The sequence below is a fragment of the Notolepis coatsorum genome (assembly GCF_963971535.1).
Source record: "Notolepis coatsorum genome assembly, chromosome: 1".
Lineage (NCBI taxonomy): Eukaryota > Metazoa > Chordata > Actinopteri > Aulopiformes > Paralepididae > Notolepis > Notolepis coatsorum.
This window is the reverse complement of record NC_140165.1, coordinates 282,041,293-282,059,454: the sequence shown is the minus strand read 5'-3', so window position 1 is coordinate 282,059,454 and position 18,162 is coordinate 282,041,293. Positions and strand designations below refer to the sequence as shown.

The window sequence follows — 18,162 nt, the reverse complement described above, 5'->3', positions numbered from 1 at the left end:
ATAGTTCAATGTACAATTGTGTTTGTTTGTACAGTGTCTCCTCCCCCCCCCCCCTCAATGTACAGTGTTACTTGTTTATACAGTGTGCCCCCCGCCCCCCAACCACCTCCAATGTAAATTACCCAGTATGGTTGTCAATATCCCAATGTACCCAACCCCCCCCACCCAACCTCCAATGTACAGTTTCTACGTCAAATGTATATACTCCCTTTTCTTGACTCCTTCTGTATCACAAACAGTACTGTATTTGCAAATCTGGTATGTCATAAATGTATAGATGTAGCAGTACTGACTATCTGTATGTCATGTATGTCATATATGTCTATATGAATTGAAAATGGGGGACCCTGATGGAAACAAGACAAACGTCTTTCTCAGGTCTGCATCCCCTTAACAATTGTATGTATTGAGCCGTACTGTATTGTACCCATTCTGCAATCTGTTAAATAAAGTTTTCATTCATTCATTCATTCACAGCTCTGAAAACAAAATATAGGGCCAATTTGAAAGGTCACGATATTGGTGTTATTTCAATAAATTTAAACATGGCCCATTTCATGACTATTTTGTTGGGGCGAGGGGGGGGGGGGGGGCAAAATATTTTGGTCCGCCAAAGGAGGACATGACAGAAAAAGTTTGAGAAGCACTGGCGTACACGTTGGTTTGCGACCAGGCACTTAGTTGGTCAGCTAAGTTACAACCGGCTGCTCTGGTCCTTTTCCACAGTGACCGCGAGGAGGACTAGCTGTCAGCATCATGCCTACTGTCAGCGTGAAGAGGGATCTTCTGTTCAAGGCATTGGGCCAAAGCTATAGTAAGTCACTATTCCTACATGTTTATATAATGGTTATGTGTTTCATTTCGTTGATAATAAATAATTACTATTGTGCGCCACGGGAGATTTGGCAGAGAGCACTTGTCAAGCTCATTAGCATGCTAGCTAGCAGCATTGCAGCTGATATTCTTGTTGTGTTTGTTGTAGTGCAGTGGCTCGCATGCCAAACAGGCTTTAGCAGGTTAATAATAGTATGTAGTGTACTACATGGTGACAACATGAGCTGACTTTTGAGCTAAACCAGTGACCAATGATGCTTTGGGTTGTAGCACGATTGCATCATTTCCAGTCTCCTGTCATCAATACCATCAGGAGATGGCAAGTTAGTGTTGTGTTGATTCAAAGTTGAATGAATGAATGAATGGATGAATGAATGAATGAATGAATGAATGAATGAATGAATGAATGAATGAATGAGAACTTTATTGAACAGATTGCAGAATGGGTACAATACAGTACGGCTCAATACACACAATTGTTAAGGGGATGCAGACCAGAGAAAGAAGAAAAAGTTTGTCTTGTTTACATTTTCATTTTCAATTCATAGTGACATATGACATACACAACATACATGACATTTATGGCATAGGGACATACAGGTATTTAGTACTGAAGTACTGAAGACAGTTAGAGGTGGAGTACTTCCTTGTGTGATATATCACATTCACACACGCCAGGTTAAGACAGTAAAAACCTCTTCAAACAATATCTGGGAAAAAATACTAACATTGTTACTGTCTTTTTACTTTTGTATGATGCATTGTAAATGGGGGACCCTGATGTAAACAAGACTAAAGTCTTTCTCTGGTCTGCATCCCCTTAACAATTGTGTATTGAGCTGTGCTGTATTGTACCCATTCTGCAATCTGTTAATACAATTTTCAATCAATCAATCAAACTATTATGCTACTATACTTATACTACTACCTATCATGCTGTATACTACTATGCTCCTCTGCTCCCCGACTCTAGAATCAACTCTCATCACACATCAAAGAAGCCCCATCCGTAGACACATTTAAGTCCCACCTCAAAACCCACCTGTTCAACCTTGCATACCCTCAAACTTGACCCTCCAACCCCTGCATCACTTACATTTTCACATGTGTACATGCCTATATATTATTATTATTATTTATTTAAATGTTCTCTCTGTCTTGTCTCTAAGCTGTCTCCCTTTCTCTGTAGTATCCCCACCATGTTGTCATTGTGTCTATGTACTATGTTTGTCCATGTACTGTGTTTTTGCCCATGTACTATAATGCAATGTATGTCAAGTGCTTTGAGATACCTTATGTAAGGCACTATATAAAATACATTTATTATTATCATGCACTCAGAGTGTAACACTCAAGTTTGATACTATTTGACGAACAATGCCACTGACCCTTAGCTGCCAGATGTGTACCCCTCCTGCTAACTTGTTGTACACAATTAGTAAGTCTCTAGATAAAAATGTCAGCTAAATTACTAAATGTAAATGTCTGCATGTGTGACCTCCTCCTCTTAATCGTGGCTTCCTTCTCTTTCAGCCGATGTTGAGTTTGATGAGCTGTGTTTTGAGTTTGGACTGGAGCTGGATGAGATTGTAAGTGAAGCTCAGCAGGAGATGGACATTAAATTAAAGAGATTCTCAGAGAACTAACACTGTAAATTGTATAAGGAACCTTCTAACCTGGTGCATTATAAAAAATATGAATGTTTACATTAAGAACCGACTACAAAGCAGTTAAATTAATGTTATTTTTATTTAACATGACCAACACACTACAGCAGTCAACACAATATAGCATATATATATATATATATATATATATATATATATATATATATATATATAATTTATATTTTAAAGATTGATTATCAATGATTCAAATGAAGATCAAATTGAGAAAATAGATTAAAAAAACTTAAACAGCCCTACTAACATAACTTAGGATCATCAGGCATAAGATAGAATTTTACCAGCTCATTTACTAATAATTTAGCAGTCTAAGTAGTGTTTAGAATAGGAAGAGACTGATTGAAGTCTGGTTGGTTACTTGCTGGAGTAGCTAGTAGAATTGACACAAATGCAGCAAAGACACAGATAAACTTAGTACTACCTAACAACTAAATACACACTTTTTCAACCAATATACTGAAAAAAAACTAGCCTTACTGTCTTTTACTATTATGTACTCTGCTACTACAAGTATGTCTATACTACTATGTACTATGCTACTATGCCTATACTACTACCTACCATGCTAATATGTCTATACTACTATGCACCCAGAGTGTAGCACTCAAGTTCAACACTGATTGACAAACAATACAACTTACCCTTAGCCGCCAAAGGTGTACCCCTGTTTGACGAACAATACCACTTACCTTAGCCACCAGAGGTGTACCCCCCCCCCCTGCTGACTTGTTGTGCACAATTTGTAAGTCTATTTGGATAAAAGTGTCAGCTAGGTGACTGCTAACCAACGTCACCTATATCCCCATGCAGACCTCGGAGAAGGAGATAATTAGCAGAGAGCAAGGCGACTCCAAGGCATCGGGAGCGTCGGATGTCATCCTGTACAAGATCGATGTTCCGGCCAACCGCTACGACCTCCTCTGTCTGGAGGGCCTGGTCCGAGGCCTGCAGGTCTTCAAGAACCAGTCAGTAGAAGCTTGTTACACAAACTAGGGTTGCCACGGTGATGTGGAATTTTCCATGATTAATCCCTGACATGAAAGCCCTTGGAAACCTGTTTTCTAAAGGTCCTATTCTTGGCCGTGCACGGTGCATTTAGATTATTTTTTTTTCGTTGCCATAACGCTTGATGTGTCTTTGTGTGTTTGCATTGCAGGATGGAGGCGCCTCGCTACAGGCGTGTGAGCCCAGCCAGCGGAGAACCCCAGAGGCTGCTCATCACTCAGGAGGTGGGTGGAAAATACCTGATGGGCCTGGGGATCAGGGCCTGTATTTATCCAGCATCTGAAAGTAGTGCTGAGTGATCTGAGACCTGACGGGCCTGCGGATCAGGGCCTGTATTTATCAGGCATCTCAAAGAGGAGTGCTGATCTGAGATCAGTCACAGTGAGGTGTAAAGTATTTTAAGTATTTTTTATCAACTTTCAAACTTTTACACATAAGGACATATTCATAAATGAGGCCCATTGTCATGATGCAACCCTAGATTCTGTATCCTGGTGAATTCATAATATCGCATTCTACTTTGTTCTGAATACCGTACTTTTCTATGATCATGTCAAACCACAATGAACCTCTGGGTTTCTGCTATTTTCAAAACCACTGATAAGAAAAAAAGCATATTGCGATAGGATCTTTGACTATATTGCACCCTAACCCTATTACAAATGTAATTTACTGTATGTATTGTCGACACAACTCAAGCCTAACCTGTTAAACTGTTTTTATCAAATCGATCCATACAGACCAGACAGTATCAGACAGAGTGATGGCTCTGAAGCTAGTGAGGGAAGGGCTAATGCTGAATGTGATCAGCGCGTATGCCCCCCAGGTGGGGTGCGAGATGGAAGAGAAGGAAGGAAGAATTCTGGAGCATGTTAGATGAAGTGGTGGAGAGTGTGACTGTGGGGGAGAGAGTGGTGATTGGAGCAGACTTCAACGGGCACGTTGGGGAGGGAAACAAAGGGGATGAGGAGGTGATGGGCAGGTACGGCGCCAAAGAGAAATGCGGAAGGTCAGATGGTGGTAGACTTTGCAAAAAGGATGGGTATGGCGGTAGTGAACACATACTTCAGGAAGAGAGAGGAGCACAGGAAGATTACATATAAAAGCGGGGGAAGGTGCACACAGGTGGACTATGTCCTATGCAGAAGGGGTCATCTGAAAGAGATCAGGGACTGCAAGGTGATCGCAGGTGAGAGTGTAGCTAGGCAGCACTGCATCGTGGCCTGTAGGATGACTGGAGGCCAAGAGGAAGACAGCCAAGGGAGAGAAGGTAGAGCCAAAGATTAAATGGTGGCAGTTAAAGAGAGAGGAATGTTGTGTGGAGTTCAGGGAGAAGATAAGACAGGCGCTGGGTGGTAGGGAAGAGCTGCTGGTTGGTTTGGCAGCCACAGCAGATGTGGTGAGGGAGACCGCTAAAATGGTATTTGGCGTGTCTTCAGGACGAAGGAAGGAAAATAGGGAGACCTGGTGGTGGAGTGAGGAAGTGCAGGAAAGTATATAGAGGAAGAGGTTGGCGAAGAAGCAGCGGAACAGACTGAGGGATGAAGAGAGTAGACAGGCATACATGGAGAGACGGCGGGAGGCGAAGAGAGAGGTGGCGAAGGAAAGAGCATTCAGCGAGCTGTATGAGAGGTTGGACACCAAGGAAGGAGAAAAGGACCTAATATAGGCTGGCTAGGCAGAGGAACCAGGCAGGGAAGGAAATACAGCAGGTCAGAGTGATAAAGGATAAGGAGGGCAAGGTGCTGACCAGTGAGGACAGTGTGGTGAGAAGGTGGAAGGAGTACTTTGAAGAGCTGATTAATGAGGAAAATGAGAGAGAGAGAGGAGGACGGACAGTGTGGAGGCAGTGAACCAGGAAGTGCAACAGATCAGTAAGGAGGAAGTGAGGGCAGCTTTGAAGAGGATGAAGAGTGGGAAGGCGGTCGGCCCAGATGACATACCAGCGGAGGCCTGGTGATGCCTAGGAGAGATGGCAGTGGTTTTTTTAACAAGATTGTTTAACAACATCTTGGAAAACGAGAAAACGTTAGAGGAGTGGAGGCAAAGTGTGTTAGTGCCGATTTTTAAGAGTAAGGGAGATGCACAGAGTTGCAGCAACTACAGGGGAATAAAGCTGATCAGCCACAGCATGAAGCTATGGGAAAGGATAGTGGAGGCTAGGTTAAGAGGAGAGGTGAGGATTAGTGAGCAGCAGTATGGGTTCATTCCAGGGAAAAGCACGACGGATGCATTGTTCGCCCTTATAATGTTAATGGAGAAGTATAGAGAAGGCCAGAAGGAGCTGTATTGCGTCTTTGTAGACCTAGAGAAGGCGTATGACAGACAGGGTACCAAGAGAGGAGATGTGGTACTGTATGAGAAAGTCAAGAGTAGTGTAAACGTTTGTGAGGGTAGTACAGGACATGTATGAGGGCAGTGCGACTGTGGTGAGGTGTACAGTGGGAGTGACTTATTTCATTCTTATTTGCAGTAGTGATGGACAGGCTGACAGACAAGGTCAGGCAGGAGTCCCCGTGGACCATGATGTTCGCTGATGACATTGCGATCTGTAGTGAGAGCAGGGAGCAGGTGGAAGAGAACCTGGAGAAGTGGAGGCATGCACTGGAGAGAAGGGGGATGAAAGTGAGCAGAAGCAAGACCGAGTATATGTGTGTGAATGGGAAGGAAGACGGAGGGGTGGTGATGATGCAAGTAGTAGAGGTACCAAAAGTGGACGAGTTTAAGTACTTGGGGTCAACAGTCCAAAGTAATGGGGACTGTGGTAGGGAGGTGAAGAAGAGAGTGCAGGCCGGGTGGTGCGGGTGGAGAAGGATGACAAGGGTGATCTGCGATAGAAAGGTACCAGCAAGAGTAAAGGGAAAGGTCTACAGCACGGTAGTGAGACCAGCTATGCTGTATGGTCTAGAAAGGGTGGCACTGACCAACAAGCAGGTGGCGGAGCTGGAGGTGGCAGAGATGAAGATGTTAAGGTTCTCTCTGGCAGTAACAAGGTTGGACGAAAATGTCTACATCAGAGGAATGGCCCATGTTGAGCAGTTCGGGCAGAAAGCGAGAGAGGCAGGACTGAGATGGTTTGGACATGTGCGGAGGAGGGAGGTGGGGTACATCGGGAGGAGGATGCTGGAGATGGAGCTGCCAGGAAAGAGGAGGAGGGGAAGGCCCAAGAGGAGGAGGACATGCGGGCAGCGGGAGTGACGGAGGGCGACGCAGATGACAGAAACCAATGAAAACGGATGATCCGCTGTGGCGACCCCTGACGGGAAAAGCCAAAAGAAGAAGAATTAAAATGGATTATAATTTATTACTGTATCTACAAATCCTTCTGTTTAATCATCTTCCCTTTATTAATTTGCTTAGATTCTTTGTACACTTGATCTCAAGAAGGTGCTGAAGGAGCTCAGTGAGCGTAATCAAAATAACCTCAATGTTTTCATGGTGTTATTCACCGGCAAAGATGCCAAAAAGAAAATCATAATCATAATTTATATTCTCCTTTGTTTCATCACAATTTACTCAAGCCTAGTAACAGATACAATATTTTGGACACTGCGAATACATACCTCCAGGTCCCTAGATGTTCCTAGATACCAAGAACTACGACCTTGTAGAAGTGGAGCAATCTTCCATTTTGGCCATATACCTTTAGGCGGAATTTCTGAAAATAGGGCTAAACAGCTTAACAGGCTAACTAACCTAATACATTCTGACATTCTTTTCAGTTGCCTAGGATTTAGGGTTACAGCTGATGTAGAGAATAGCAACTGTTGTTTTGAGGTCCTGATTAACACATTAGCTGTCCTGTTCTGTGCCTGTGCAGACGGCGGCTGTGCGACCTCACGCCGTGGCGGCGGTGCTGAGGAACATCACCTTCACCCAGGAACGTTACGACAGCTTCCTCGAGCTGCAGGAGAAACTCCACCAGAACATCTGCAGGTCAGAGAGTTCACCACATCACCCATCGAAACAATGTGGACCTAAACCGTGGGAAGGAGAGGCCAGGAAGTAGTATAAAACGGGTCCAGGTCAGGACGCTGGTCTGGGGAAAAATTATGGAAAATGATTCAGAAGTTTAGGAATATTGCACTCTTTTTTTTTAACCTTTTTATTTTGTGTTTATCGCTTTTCTGGTCAAGCATGACCGACAGAAACAGGTTGAAATGGGATGTAGAGCAGGGGAAGACATTCTGAGAAATTACGGCGGGTCCGGGAATCGAACTCTTGTCCCCCAGATCCGTGACGAGCACGGTTTTCCCCGACGCAGAAATAGCGCCGAGATATGCGGTGAGCTACGGGAGCTCCCCAGGAATATTGCACTTTTAAGTCTAGAAATATATGTGCGTGTTATTGTTTCAGTTTGGGAAATCTACCTGATATTGTGGCTGGCCAAATTTAAAGCGTGAACAGCTAGCAACACTGTCATTGTCACGGCAACGTTATTCTGTTGTTTTCTGTGTGGCCTGTAAACTGGTACATGCTGCTTCTGCAGGAAGAGGGCGCTGGTGGCCATCGGAACCCATGACCTGGACTCCATCTCGGGCCCCTTCACCTACACGGCCAGACCCCCCGGAGAGATCCGCTTCAAACCACTCAACCAGACCAAAGAATACACCGCCACCGAGCTCATGAGCCTCTACAAGGTGAGCAACGATTGGCTCGTAAGATAGAATGGTGATTGGGTGGAAGAAGCTGGTGTGTGGTTTGTGTCAAGCCAGTGTTGTGTGTGTGTCCTGCAGACAGACAGCCACTTGAAACACTACCTGCACATCGTTGAAGACAAGCCGGCGTATCCCGTCATCTACGACAGCAATGGCATCGTCCTGTCCATGCCTCCCATCATCAACGGTGACTGCTGTCTCTGTCCTTTTTCTCTCCATCTGTCTCCGTCCCTGTCTCTGTCCTTTCTCTCTCCATCTGTCTCTCCCTCTTGTCTCCGTCTCTGTCCTTTCTCTCTCAATCTGTCCATCTCTCTGTCTCCATCTCCGTCTGTCCTTTCTCTCTCCACCTGTCTCTCCCTCTTGTCTCCGTCTCTGTCCTTTCTCTCTCAATCTGTCCATCTCTCTGTCTCCATCTCCGTCTGTCCTTTCTCTCTCCACCTGTCTATCTCTCTCCATCCCTGCCTCTGTTCTTTCTCTCTCCATCTGTCTCTCTCTCTATCTTCATCCCCGTCTCTGTCCTTTCTCTCTCCATCTGTCTCTCTGTATCTGGCCTTTCTCTCTCTCCATCTGTCTGGCCTTTCTCTCTCATCTCTCTCCCTCTGTCCTCGTCTCTGTCCTTTCTCTCTCCATCTGTCTCTCCATCTGTCTTTCCCTCTGTCCTTGTCTCCGTCCTTTCCCTCTCCATCTGTCTCCCTCTGTCCTCGTCTCTGTCCTTTCTCTCTCCATATGTCTTTCCCTCTGTCTCCGTCCTTTCTCTCTCCATCTGTCTCTCCCTCTGTCTTCGTCTCTGTCCTTTCTCTCTCCTCTGTCTCTTCCTCTGTCTCTCTTCCTCTGTCTCCGTCTTTCTCTGTCTCTCCCTCCCAATCCAATCAACTCAAAATGGAAACAATACCTACAGTTTATTTGCTCATGATGGACACACACACACACACACACACATGCACACGCACACTCACAGCCTACAGATGGGTGACAAAAACTAAAGTGTTTTACGTCAATGTGCCTTGGTATAGATTCTACATGTCTCTGGAACTCTACTGGAGGGATGAAACACTATTCTTCCAAAATATTATTCCCTCATTTGGTGTTTTGATGATGGGAGATCACTGTCTCATAGGTGTTCAACTGGGCTGAGTTCTATAGGTGTTCAACTGGGCTGAGATCTATAGTTGTTCAACTGGGTTGAGATCTGGTGACTGAAGGCCATAGCATTATTGTTTTAGTAGGATCCCCATTAGCTGCCAAATGAATGAACGCTAGTCTTACTTTCCTTCCAAAGGAAATAATACAACCTAATACAGATACAGAATGTAATTAGTAAAGTAATACAATTAAAATAAGGAGAAAGCATAAAAGAAATAAAAAAGTAATAGTCAACATTGAAGACATAGGCCTAACACAATTCATTCAATATCCAGTTAACCCTTTCAGAATTATGACTAATCCTGTGGATGGGTTAGGTTTAGTGTCCTGTAGATGGGTTATGGTTAGTGTTCTGTGGATGGGTTAGGGGTAGTATCCTTATGGATGGCTTAGGTTAGGTGGTTAGTGTCCTGTGGATGGGTTAGGGGTAGTATCCTGTGGATGGGTTAGTGTCCTGTGGATGGGTTAGGGTTAGTGTCCTGTGGATGTGGCGTTGTCATTCTGGAAGACACCACTCCCTTCTGGATAGAAATGTTATTAAGCTCCTGCCGTCTGTGCCCCAATAATGAACCTTCTTTCAAAGTCACTTGCCAGGATGGTAATTGCCTAATTGCATCATGCGGTCCACCTGTATGGAAGCATCTGCATTCGTTATGTTTCTCCTCATTTATTCAGGTTCATCCTTTAGTTTGTCACCTGTCTGTATCCAGAAGGTTGATTCCAGCTGTAGATCAATCCAACAGGGCATTTTAAATACTGACTAAGCCATTTTGCGTAGTCATTAACAAACAATGCTTTCCCTCTTCCAGGAGACCATTCCAAAATCTCCCTCAATACAAGGAACGTCTTTATCGAATGCACAGCCACTGACGTCACCAAGGTACAACCACATAGAGAACTGGAGAATCACAATACATAAAGAGAACTGGAGAATCACAATACATAAAGAGAACTGGAGAATCACAATACATAAAGAGAACTGGAGAATCACAATACATAAAGATAACTGGTGAATCACAACACATAAAGAGAACTGGTGAATCACAACACATAAAGAGAACTGGTGAATCACAACACATAAAGAGAACTGGAGAATCACAATACATAAAGAGAACTGGTGAATCACAACACATAAAGAGAACTGGTGAATCACAACACATAAAGAGAACTGGTGAATCACAACACATAAAGAGAACTGGAGAAGGGGGCTCCAGTAGCTCACCGCGTATCTCGGCGCTATTTCTGCGTCGGGAGGAGCCGTGCTGCGTCACGGTTCTGGTTGACTCCGAGTTCGATTCCCGGACCCGCCGTCATTTGCCGAATGTCTTCCCCTGTTCTCCCTCCCGTTTCACTCTACAACTGTCGGTCATGCTTGACCAGAAAAGTGATAAATGCTAAAAAATAAAGTAAAAAAAAAAAAAGAGAACTGGAGAATCACAACACATAAAGAGAACTGGAGAATCACAACACAAAAAGAGAACTGGTGAATCACAACACATAAAGGGAACTGGAGAATCACAACACATAAAGAGAACTGGAGAATCACAACACATAAAGAGAACTGGAGAATCACAACACATAAAGAGAACTGGAGAATCATAACACATAAAGAGAACTGGTGAATCGCAACACATAAAGAGAACTGGAGAATCACAACACATAAAGAGAACTGGAGAATCACAACACGTAAAGAGAACTGGAGAATCACAACATAAAGAGAACTGGAGAATCACAATACATAAAGAGAACTGGAGGATCACAACATAAAGAGAACTGGAGAATCACAACATAACTGGTGAATCACAACACATAAAGGAGAACTGGAGAATCACAACACATGTACCTCAGACAAAGTTTTCAAACATTATTATCTAAAGATGGTAAGTTAGTGTTGTTTTCATTCCCATTTAAAGAAAATAGAGTTTGAGTACCGGTACTTTATTATCTAAAGATGGTAAGTTATAGAGTGTAAAACTGAGTTATATGGTTTTTCAACGCAAGGGTCCAGTATACAGTTTCCCTATAGGTAGTTGTTTGACAGTATTACAGAGTCTACCTTTTCAGATACACTTTCTTGTAAGTGGTATATCCTCTTCATGAAGACCACGTTTCCTTTCAGGCAAAGATTGTGCTGGACATGATGGTGACCATGTTTAGCGAGTACTGTTCACAGCCCTTCACGTGAGTCCTACCTGCCGTTACATTCGTTTGCCATGTTAAAGGAACATGCCAAAATGATGGGAAATGAGCTTAATGTCTTTTCCAGAGTCAGACAAGAAGATGGATACCAATTTCCTCTCTGTACGTTCAGTAGAAAGCTATTCTAGCCTAGCCTAGCTTAGTACAAATTAATGGAAGCTGATATGGACCAGCTAGCCTAGTTGTTGGCCTAAAACACTTGTCCCGTTGTTTTAAGCTAGGCTAGTGGTCTGTATCCGCTTCCATTCATTAAGCTAAGCTAGGCTAGCTTGCAGCCGGATAGCTTTCTACTGAACATACAGAGAGGAAATCGGTATCTATCTTCTTGTCTGACTCTGGAGAAGCTAATTTCCCATAATGATTGTGTGTTCCTTTAAATTAAGTTGATATTTTCCCCTCCCTCTCTTCCTCTCTCTTTCTTTCTTTCTTGCTCTTTCTTTCCATCTCTCTCTCAGGGTGGAAGAGGCTGAGGTGGTATATCCTGATGGCAGGACAGTCGTGTACCCGGTATTCTGTCAAATAATATATATATATAATTCTTTCAGTTGTAGCTGGTTTTATCATTTCGATTTTGGGTTTGTGTCCATCTGTTTGTTGTCTTTTTAAGTCTCTGTTGCAATTGCAGATTACACTGGAAAACTTTACCGGATACTTAAATGTAACAAAAGAGCTAATTCTTCGGTCACATGGGTTTATCTAATCTTTTCCTGTGGGAATTGGGAACGTTTTAACATTATTATTATCATTACATCTCTTTATATATACGGTTCAAGTATATCGTTTGAATTACCGCTTTAACTCATTCAGCGCCATCGCTTAATGAGCCAGGGGGGCGCTAGAACGCCATCGCTTTAATCAATGGGGAGACTGCGAGATTTGCAAGTGCTTAAAATATATCTTATATTATAGCTATGGGTCTAATACACCCGTCGATTGTCAGTGAGTTGCATCCAGTCAACATGCACAAAACAGATTGTTTTTTCATCCGTACATTTCCGTTTTATACCGTTTTGAATACGAGTATAGTTTTGGTGATTCTTAGTAATCCCAGGAAAATACGCGATAATAGCGCTTTAGTGAAATACCGGTACACTAAACACGTTGTAATTTTTTGTCTGATTATTGAATCTTCCTGAAATCAACGCTAGATTATCATTATTATCCTTCCTCTGCTTTTTACCGCAGCCAACGGTAAAAAGCCACACACAGTCCACACAGACAGCTTCGATCGCGGTAGAAAGAAATATCAGATCAACGCAAGATTGGATATATCTAGAGTATCGCTGATGTAACGTTGTTGCTCAACGAACAATAACACTATAACAACCATCAAATGCACTCACAGCACACACATCCACACGCACACACTCACTTTAAACATACAACTCACTGCAGCACCCACTTTAACCACTTTAGTACACCTAAGCACACTTTATATTTATCTGTAAAGAATTTGCACTACAACCCATACCTCATTACACCTTACTGTAAATTATATTGTACCTAAATTGTACCTCATCCCACTTCTGCTTTGCACTGTATAGTATATTGTATGGTAACTCAGTTACTTCTACTCTACATAGAGCATTGTATGTATATATGTATATACTGAACATTTTGTCTACGTACTTTACTTCTATTTTATACTTGCTATACTTATTTTATTATCTATCTTTGCCTAGCACAGTCTCTGGAGCTAAACAGAAAGAAGCATTTTGTATAAAAGTATTCTGTACTTCTGTATGACAACTAATAAAGAAACGTGAAACTTGAAACTAAACGTTCGTCCTGCCGGAGTATTTAAACCCCGCCTGCACGGCTCAGATCGGCCCAGAAAATAAACTACACCATTTCTAATAGAGTGCAATACCGGCTGGAAGGCGTAGACGCCGGTATTTGCCCTTTTGCGAGCTCAGACCCATTCCCATTGATAACATCAGGCTGGATGGATGAAAAATTAATGGTTATAGCTAATAAAAGAAATAACGATTAAAACCTGAGTTTTCTCGCGATTGGCGCTGAACGGTTGGCGAGTTAACCCGACTTTTCTCGTGACTGGCACAGAATGAGTTAATCTTCATATTTTCTCAGGATTTTTTTCCCCTTGTATTGAATGCTCACCACTGTTGAAATAACACAGGATAAACACCGGACAATTACTAGTTTAGTGGTGAGAGGGAGACAGTTATTTTATTGTTACCATTGTGATTGTAGGAGCTGGCATACAGGAAGGAGAGACTGGCCAGTGACTTCATCAACCGCCAAGTTGGCATCAGGTAAGTGTCTGGATACATGTTGCCTGGCTGTTGTATTGCGTCAAGTGTGTCATGAGCCAGGCATGGGCTCCGTTTATTCTGTGCAGTGAGGGGATTTTTCTCAAGTTTAAATAGTGGAAAAACCTGCACCATTAGAAGGTTGTCGTATCCAACCTACTAATAACTGAGAACAAAATACTTGATCATTAGCTAATTAACGTCAATTTCTGTTGACATATGAACATGGTCTACTTCATCCTAAGGGAAAACCTAATCTGTGATCACAATAAATTAAATGGTCCTGACGTCCTGGTCAGGAATACCAAATGTCATCACTCAAGTTATCAGTATATAAATTAAATATACAATCTAAAATTACCGTATACATCACCTGCATGCAGTTTCCTTAGGGGGGGGGGGGGGCAGTGCATGACGCCCCCTTAATGCTTGCAGTGACAGGTGGTGACATCAGGTGGGTTTCATGAACAGATAGTGGGTTGAAGATTCTTTTATATGTGTAGTAGAATGAATAGGCGGACGAATGGTTATCAGAAATGAACACGGTACTATTGATTACATGCAATAAATATAGTCCTTTCTCGCATGTCTTGCGAGAAAGGACTGAATTACTACTGTATGATTCCTCACCTCTGTTATACACTTGATGGGTGACAACACGCTTGGCTACCTCCCCTCCTGTCGTTGGCTATCTCTGTTATTTGTTCTTCCAACAGAGTAAATGACAGACGAGGAGGTCAGACTATCGTGCTCTTAGTAAGCTACCTCAACATCCTGTGGACAGACACATTCTCAGATGTCCAACATGTTATCAGGCCCACAGATGATATATGAACATATAGACTTGTTATTATTAGTTAATACAGAGTACTTATGTATCTCTATTATTCACAAGCACATTTCATGTCCACAAGCACTGTTATGGTTTGATTTTCCACCACATAGGAACTCGTAGAGGCTATTGAAACAAATTCAGACGCAAGAAGTGGACAGTGCTGGAAGTCGTTCAGAAGTATTGTACACAAAATATAATGGATATCTCAAATGGCTGTTGTCAGCATATGTGGGTTGTAAGACCTTTAAGACGTGCATACTCTTCCTATGGACCTACGGAAGACCGAATTTTTGAAGGCTTCATATATAAATGAAACCTTTTTGATTTACGACCGTTCACCTGTTTCACTCCCCCAGCGAGTCGACGGAGCACATCGCCCAGCTTCTGACGAGGATGTGTCTGCGCTCAGAGGCCACTGGCGTCTGTGATGAGATCGAGGTGGAGATCCCGCCCACACGCTCTGACATCATCCACGCCTGTGACATCATGGAGGATGCAGCCATGGCCTATGGCTTCAACAACATCCCCCGCACCACACCGCGCACCTACACCGTAGCTAACCAGGTACTAGCATTTCACCTACACCGTAACTAACCAGGTACTAGCATTTCACCTACACCGTAGCTAACCTGGTACTAGCATTTCACCTACACCGTAGCTAACCAGGTACTAGCATTTCACCCACACCGTAGCTAACCAGGTACTAGCATTTCCTTTGGTTTGTGTGTTTCTATATCGGAGTTGGGCTCACTTTACATCCAATTCAGTTTGAAAACACAAATGATTTTATTTGTTAATGCTAATGCTGGAGAGCTTATGTTCTAAAACATTTGTTAAAGGGAAAATCCACCCCGAATGATCTTGGGCAGTTAAGTGCATTTCTATAAACGTAGGCACCTAGTCTACCTAAGCTGGAAATCAGTGCATCAAGACTTTAATCTGTGAAGTCATTGTGACCTTTTTTCAGTTGGTTCATTGACGGTGAATGAATTAGTCACTGTCTTTGTGGGCTTGTAGACTTTTAGTTTGAGCTATTAGCTGTGTCTAAATGTAGGGCTTACAGCTCTGAATCAGAACATCTACCTATATCCCAGTAGAACCACCATGGGTGCTGCCATAGTGTCGGGGTAGGAGTTGTTCCACGATTCACTGTCTATGGAGCAGCTCCAGGATTGGTCTCTTGATGACATCATCACTAGAGACATGTCTCTCTGGTGTTCAGCTTAAGGAGAGTCTTGTTTAAGGATGTTGTATATAATGACAATTAGGGATGTCCGATATTATCGGCCGATATTGGCATTAAAATGTCTCTATTTTTTTTTCTTTTTTTTTCATTTCTATAACCTTTATTTACCCAGGCAAGCAAGTAAGAACAAATTCTGATTTTATTTATTGTCAAAAGTATGCATAATGTTGTGTTAATTCCACAACAAGAGATATGTAATGTTAATTACCTGAAATTATTAAATTCTTTGGGGGGGGGGAACCCTGCATATATCGGTTGATATCGGTTGATATCGGTATCGGAAATTAAGAGTTGGACTATATCGGTATCGGTAAAAAAGCCAATATCGAGCATCCCTAATGACAATACATTTTAATATAATCTTCCTATTCACACATTGAAACTCAGCTGTACCGTATTATAGGAATAACACATGTGAATTAAACTTTAGGGTAGGGTTCCTCATAGGGTTGGATAGGAAAGGCTTATCATGCCAAATGCTTTTCAGTATTTGAATTTTTGAAGGAAACTTCCTGAGTTGATTTTAAAAGTGAAGAAGTGAAGCCATTGTTACAGTAAGTGGTTGAGTTTTCATTCTGTTTGGTAACATATTTGATTTCCGTGGCCGTAGTTTCCACTGAATAAGCTGACTGAGCTGTTGAGACTAGACCTGGCTGCTGCTGGATTCACGGAGGCCCTCAACTTTGCTCTGGTAAGACACACACAGACACACACTCACACTCTCTGTTCAGTACATAGACAATCCAAATGGTAAGTACTGTCTATATTAATATTCAAACCATAATGAAGCCTGAATGCTGATTGTATGTGCAGCCGGCTATTCTCTGTCCTGGCCCGGTGGTGGAGTGAACGTCTATTCTCTCTATTATCAATGCTTGTTATGCACTCCAAGCGAAACACTTTGAGTTTGTCACCATTAGACGAACAATACCATTTATTGTTGACCACTGATGGCTTTGTCGTACACAATTATAAGTCACTTTCGATAAAAGCGTCCGCTAAATGACTAATTGGAATTTATGTTTTTGTACACTGATGCAATGTTTCAAAGCATTCCATATACTTAACCTCATGTTCACGTTTAGTATACTGAACCCCATGTTCACGTTTAGTATACTGAACCCCATGTTCACGTTTAGTATACTGAACCCCATGTTCACGTTTAGTATACTGAACCCCATGTTCACGTTTAGTATACTGAACCCCATGTTCACATTCAGTATACTGAACCCCATGTTCACGTTTAGTATACTGAACCCCATGTTCACGTTTAGTATACTGAACCCCATGTTCACGTTTAGTATACTGCACCCCATGTTCACGTTCAGTATACTGAACCCCATGTTCACGTTTAGTATACTGAACCCCATGTTCACGTTCAGTATACTGAACCCCATGTTCACGTTTAGTATACTGAACCCCATGTTCACGTTTAGTATACTGAACCTCATGTTCACGTTTAGTATACTGAACCCCATGTTCACGTTCGGTATACTGAACCTCATGTTCGCGTTTAGTATACTGAACCCCATGTTCACGTTTAGTATACTGAACCCCATGTTCACGTTTAGTATACTGAACCTCATGTTCACGTTTAGTATACTGAACCCCATGTTCACGTTCGGTATACTGAACCTCATGTTCACGTTTAGTATACTGAACCCCATGTTCACGTTTAGTATACTGAACCCCATGTTCACATTTAGTATACTGAACCTCATGTTCACGTTTAGTATACTGAACCCCATGTTCACGTTCAGTATACTGAACCTCATGTTCACGTTTAGTATACTGAACCCCATGTTCACGTTCAGTATACTGAACCCCATGTTCACGTTTAGTATACTGAACCCCATGTTCACGTTTAGTATACTGAACCCCATGTCCACGTTCAGTATACTGAACCCCATGTTCACGTTCAGTATACTGAACCCCATTCTGGCCACAGCTACAGTCTCCCTCTTCCTTAACTGAAACCTGTTTTGTCCCTCCTCACCTTCCGTAGTGTTCTGTAGAGGACATAGCAGACAAGCTGGGGAAGAAGATCTCTGAGACCATGGCCGTCCACATCGCCAACCCCAAGACCACAGAGTTCCAGGTCAGACACTCGCTTCATTAGTGTGGGTGACCTGGCGAAGCCAGGTTGCAACCCACACTATACATATCCATACTCTTTTTATTTATTCTTTATTCCACCGATTTTGCAAACACTTTGCAACACGTAAGCGTTCGCGCCCCATACACGTGAAAGGTATCAAAACGAGCGGCTTGCCTATGGCAACAC

General features: G+C 42.7%; 1 protein-coding gene across 2 annotated transcripts in view; it reads left to right on the top strand.

The window, feature by feature from the left end:
• Positions 1-730: 730 nt before the first annotated feature.
• Positions 731-18,162, top strand: part of farsb (phenylalanyl-tRNA synthetase subunit beta) — a 61,731-nt gene continuing 44,299 nt past the window's right edge. The window contains exons 1-14 of one of the 2 annotated variants that reach the window (XM_084330714.1): positions 731-814; positions 2,368-2,423; positions 3,330-3,484; positions 3,676-3,748; positions 7,345-7,460; positions 8,014-8,164; positions 8,261-8,369; positions 10,135-10,205; positions 11,445-11,506; positions 11,980-12,031; positions 13,739-13,800; positions 14,989-15,196; positions 16,489-16,569; positions 17,884-17,976. In XM_084330714.1, the coding sequence (XP_084186840.1) occupies positions 757-814; positions 2,368-2,423; positions 3,330-3,484; positions 3,676-3,748; positions 7,345-7,460; positions 8,014-8,164; positions 8,261-8,369; positions 10,135-10,205; positions 11,445-11,506; positions 11,980-12,031; positions 13,739-13,800; positions 14,989-15,196; positions 16,489-16,569; positions 17,884-17,976 (1,347 nt within the window). In that variant the 5' untranslated portion in view covers positions 731-756. Of the gene's footprint in view, positions 815-2,367; positions 2,424-3,329; positions 3,485-3,675; positions 3,749-7,344; positions 7,461-7,669; positions 7,809-8,013; positions 8,165-8,260; positions 8,370-10,134; positions 10,206-11,444; positions 11,507-11,979; positions 12,032-13,738; positions 13,801-14,988; positions 15,197-16,488; positions 16,570-17,883; positions 17,977-18,162 lie in introns of those variants that run through there. The other variant, XM_084330715.1, reaches the window with a different exon arrangement.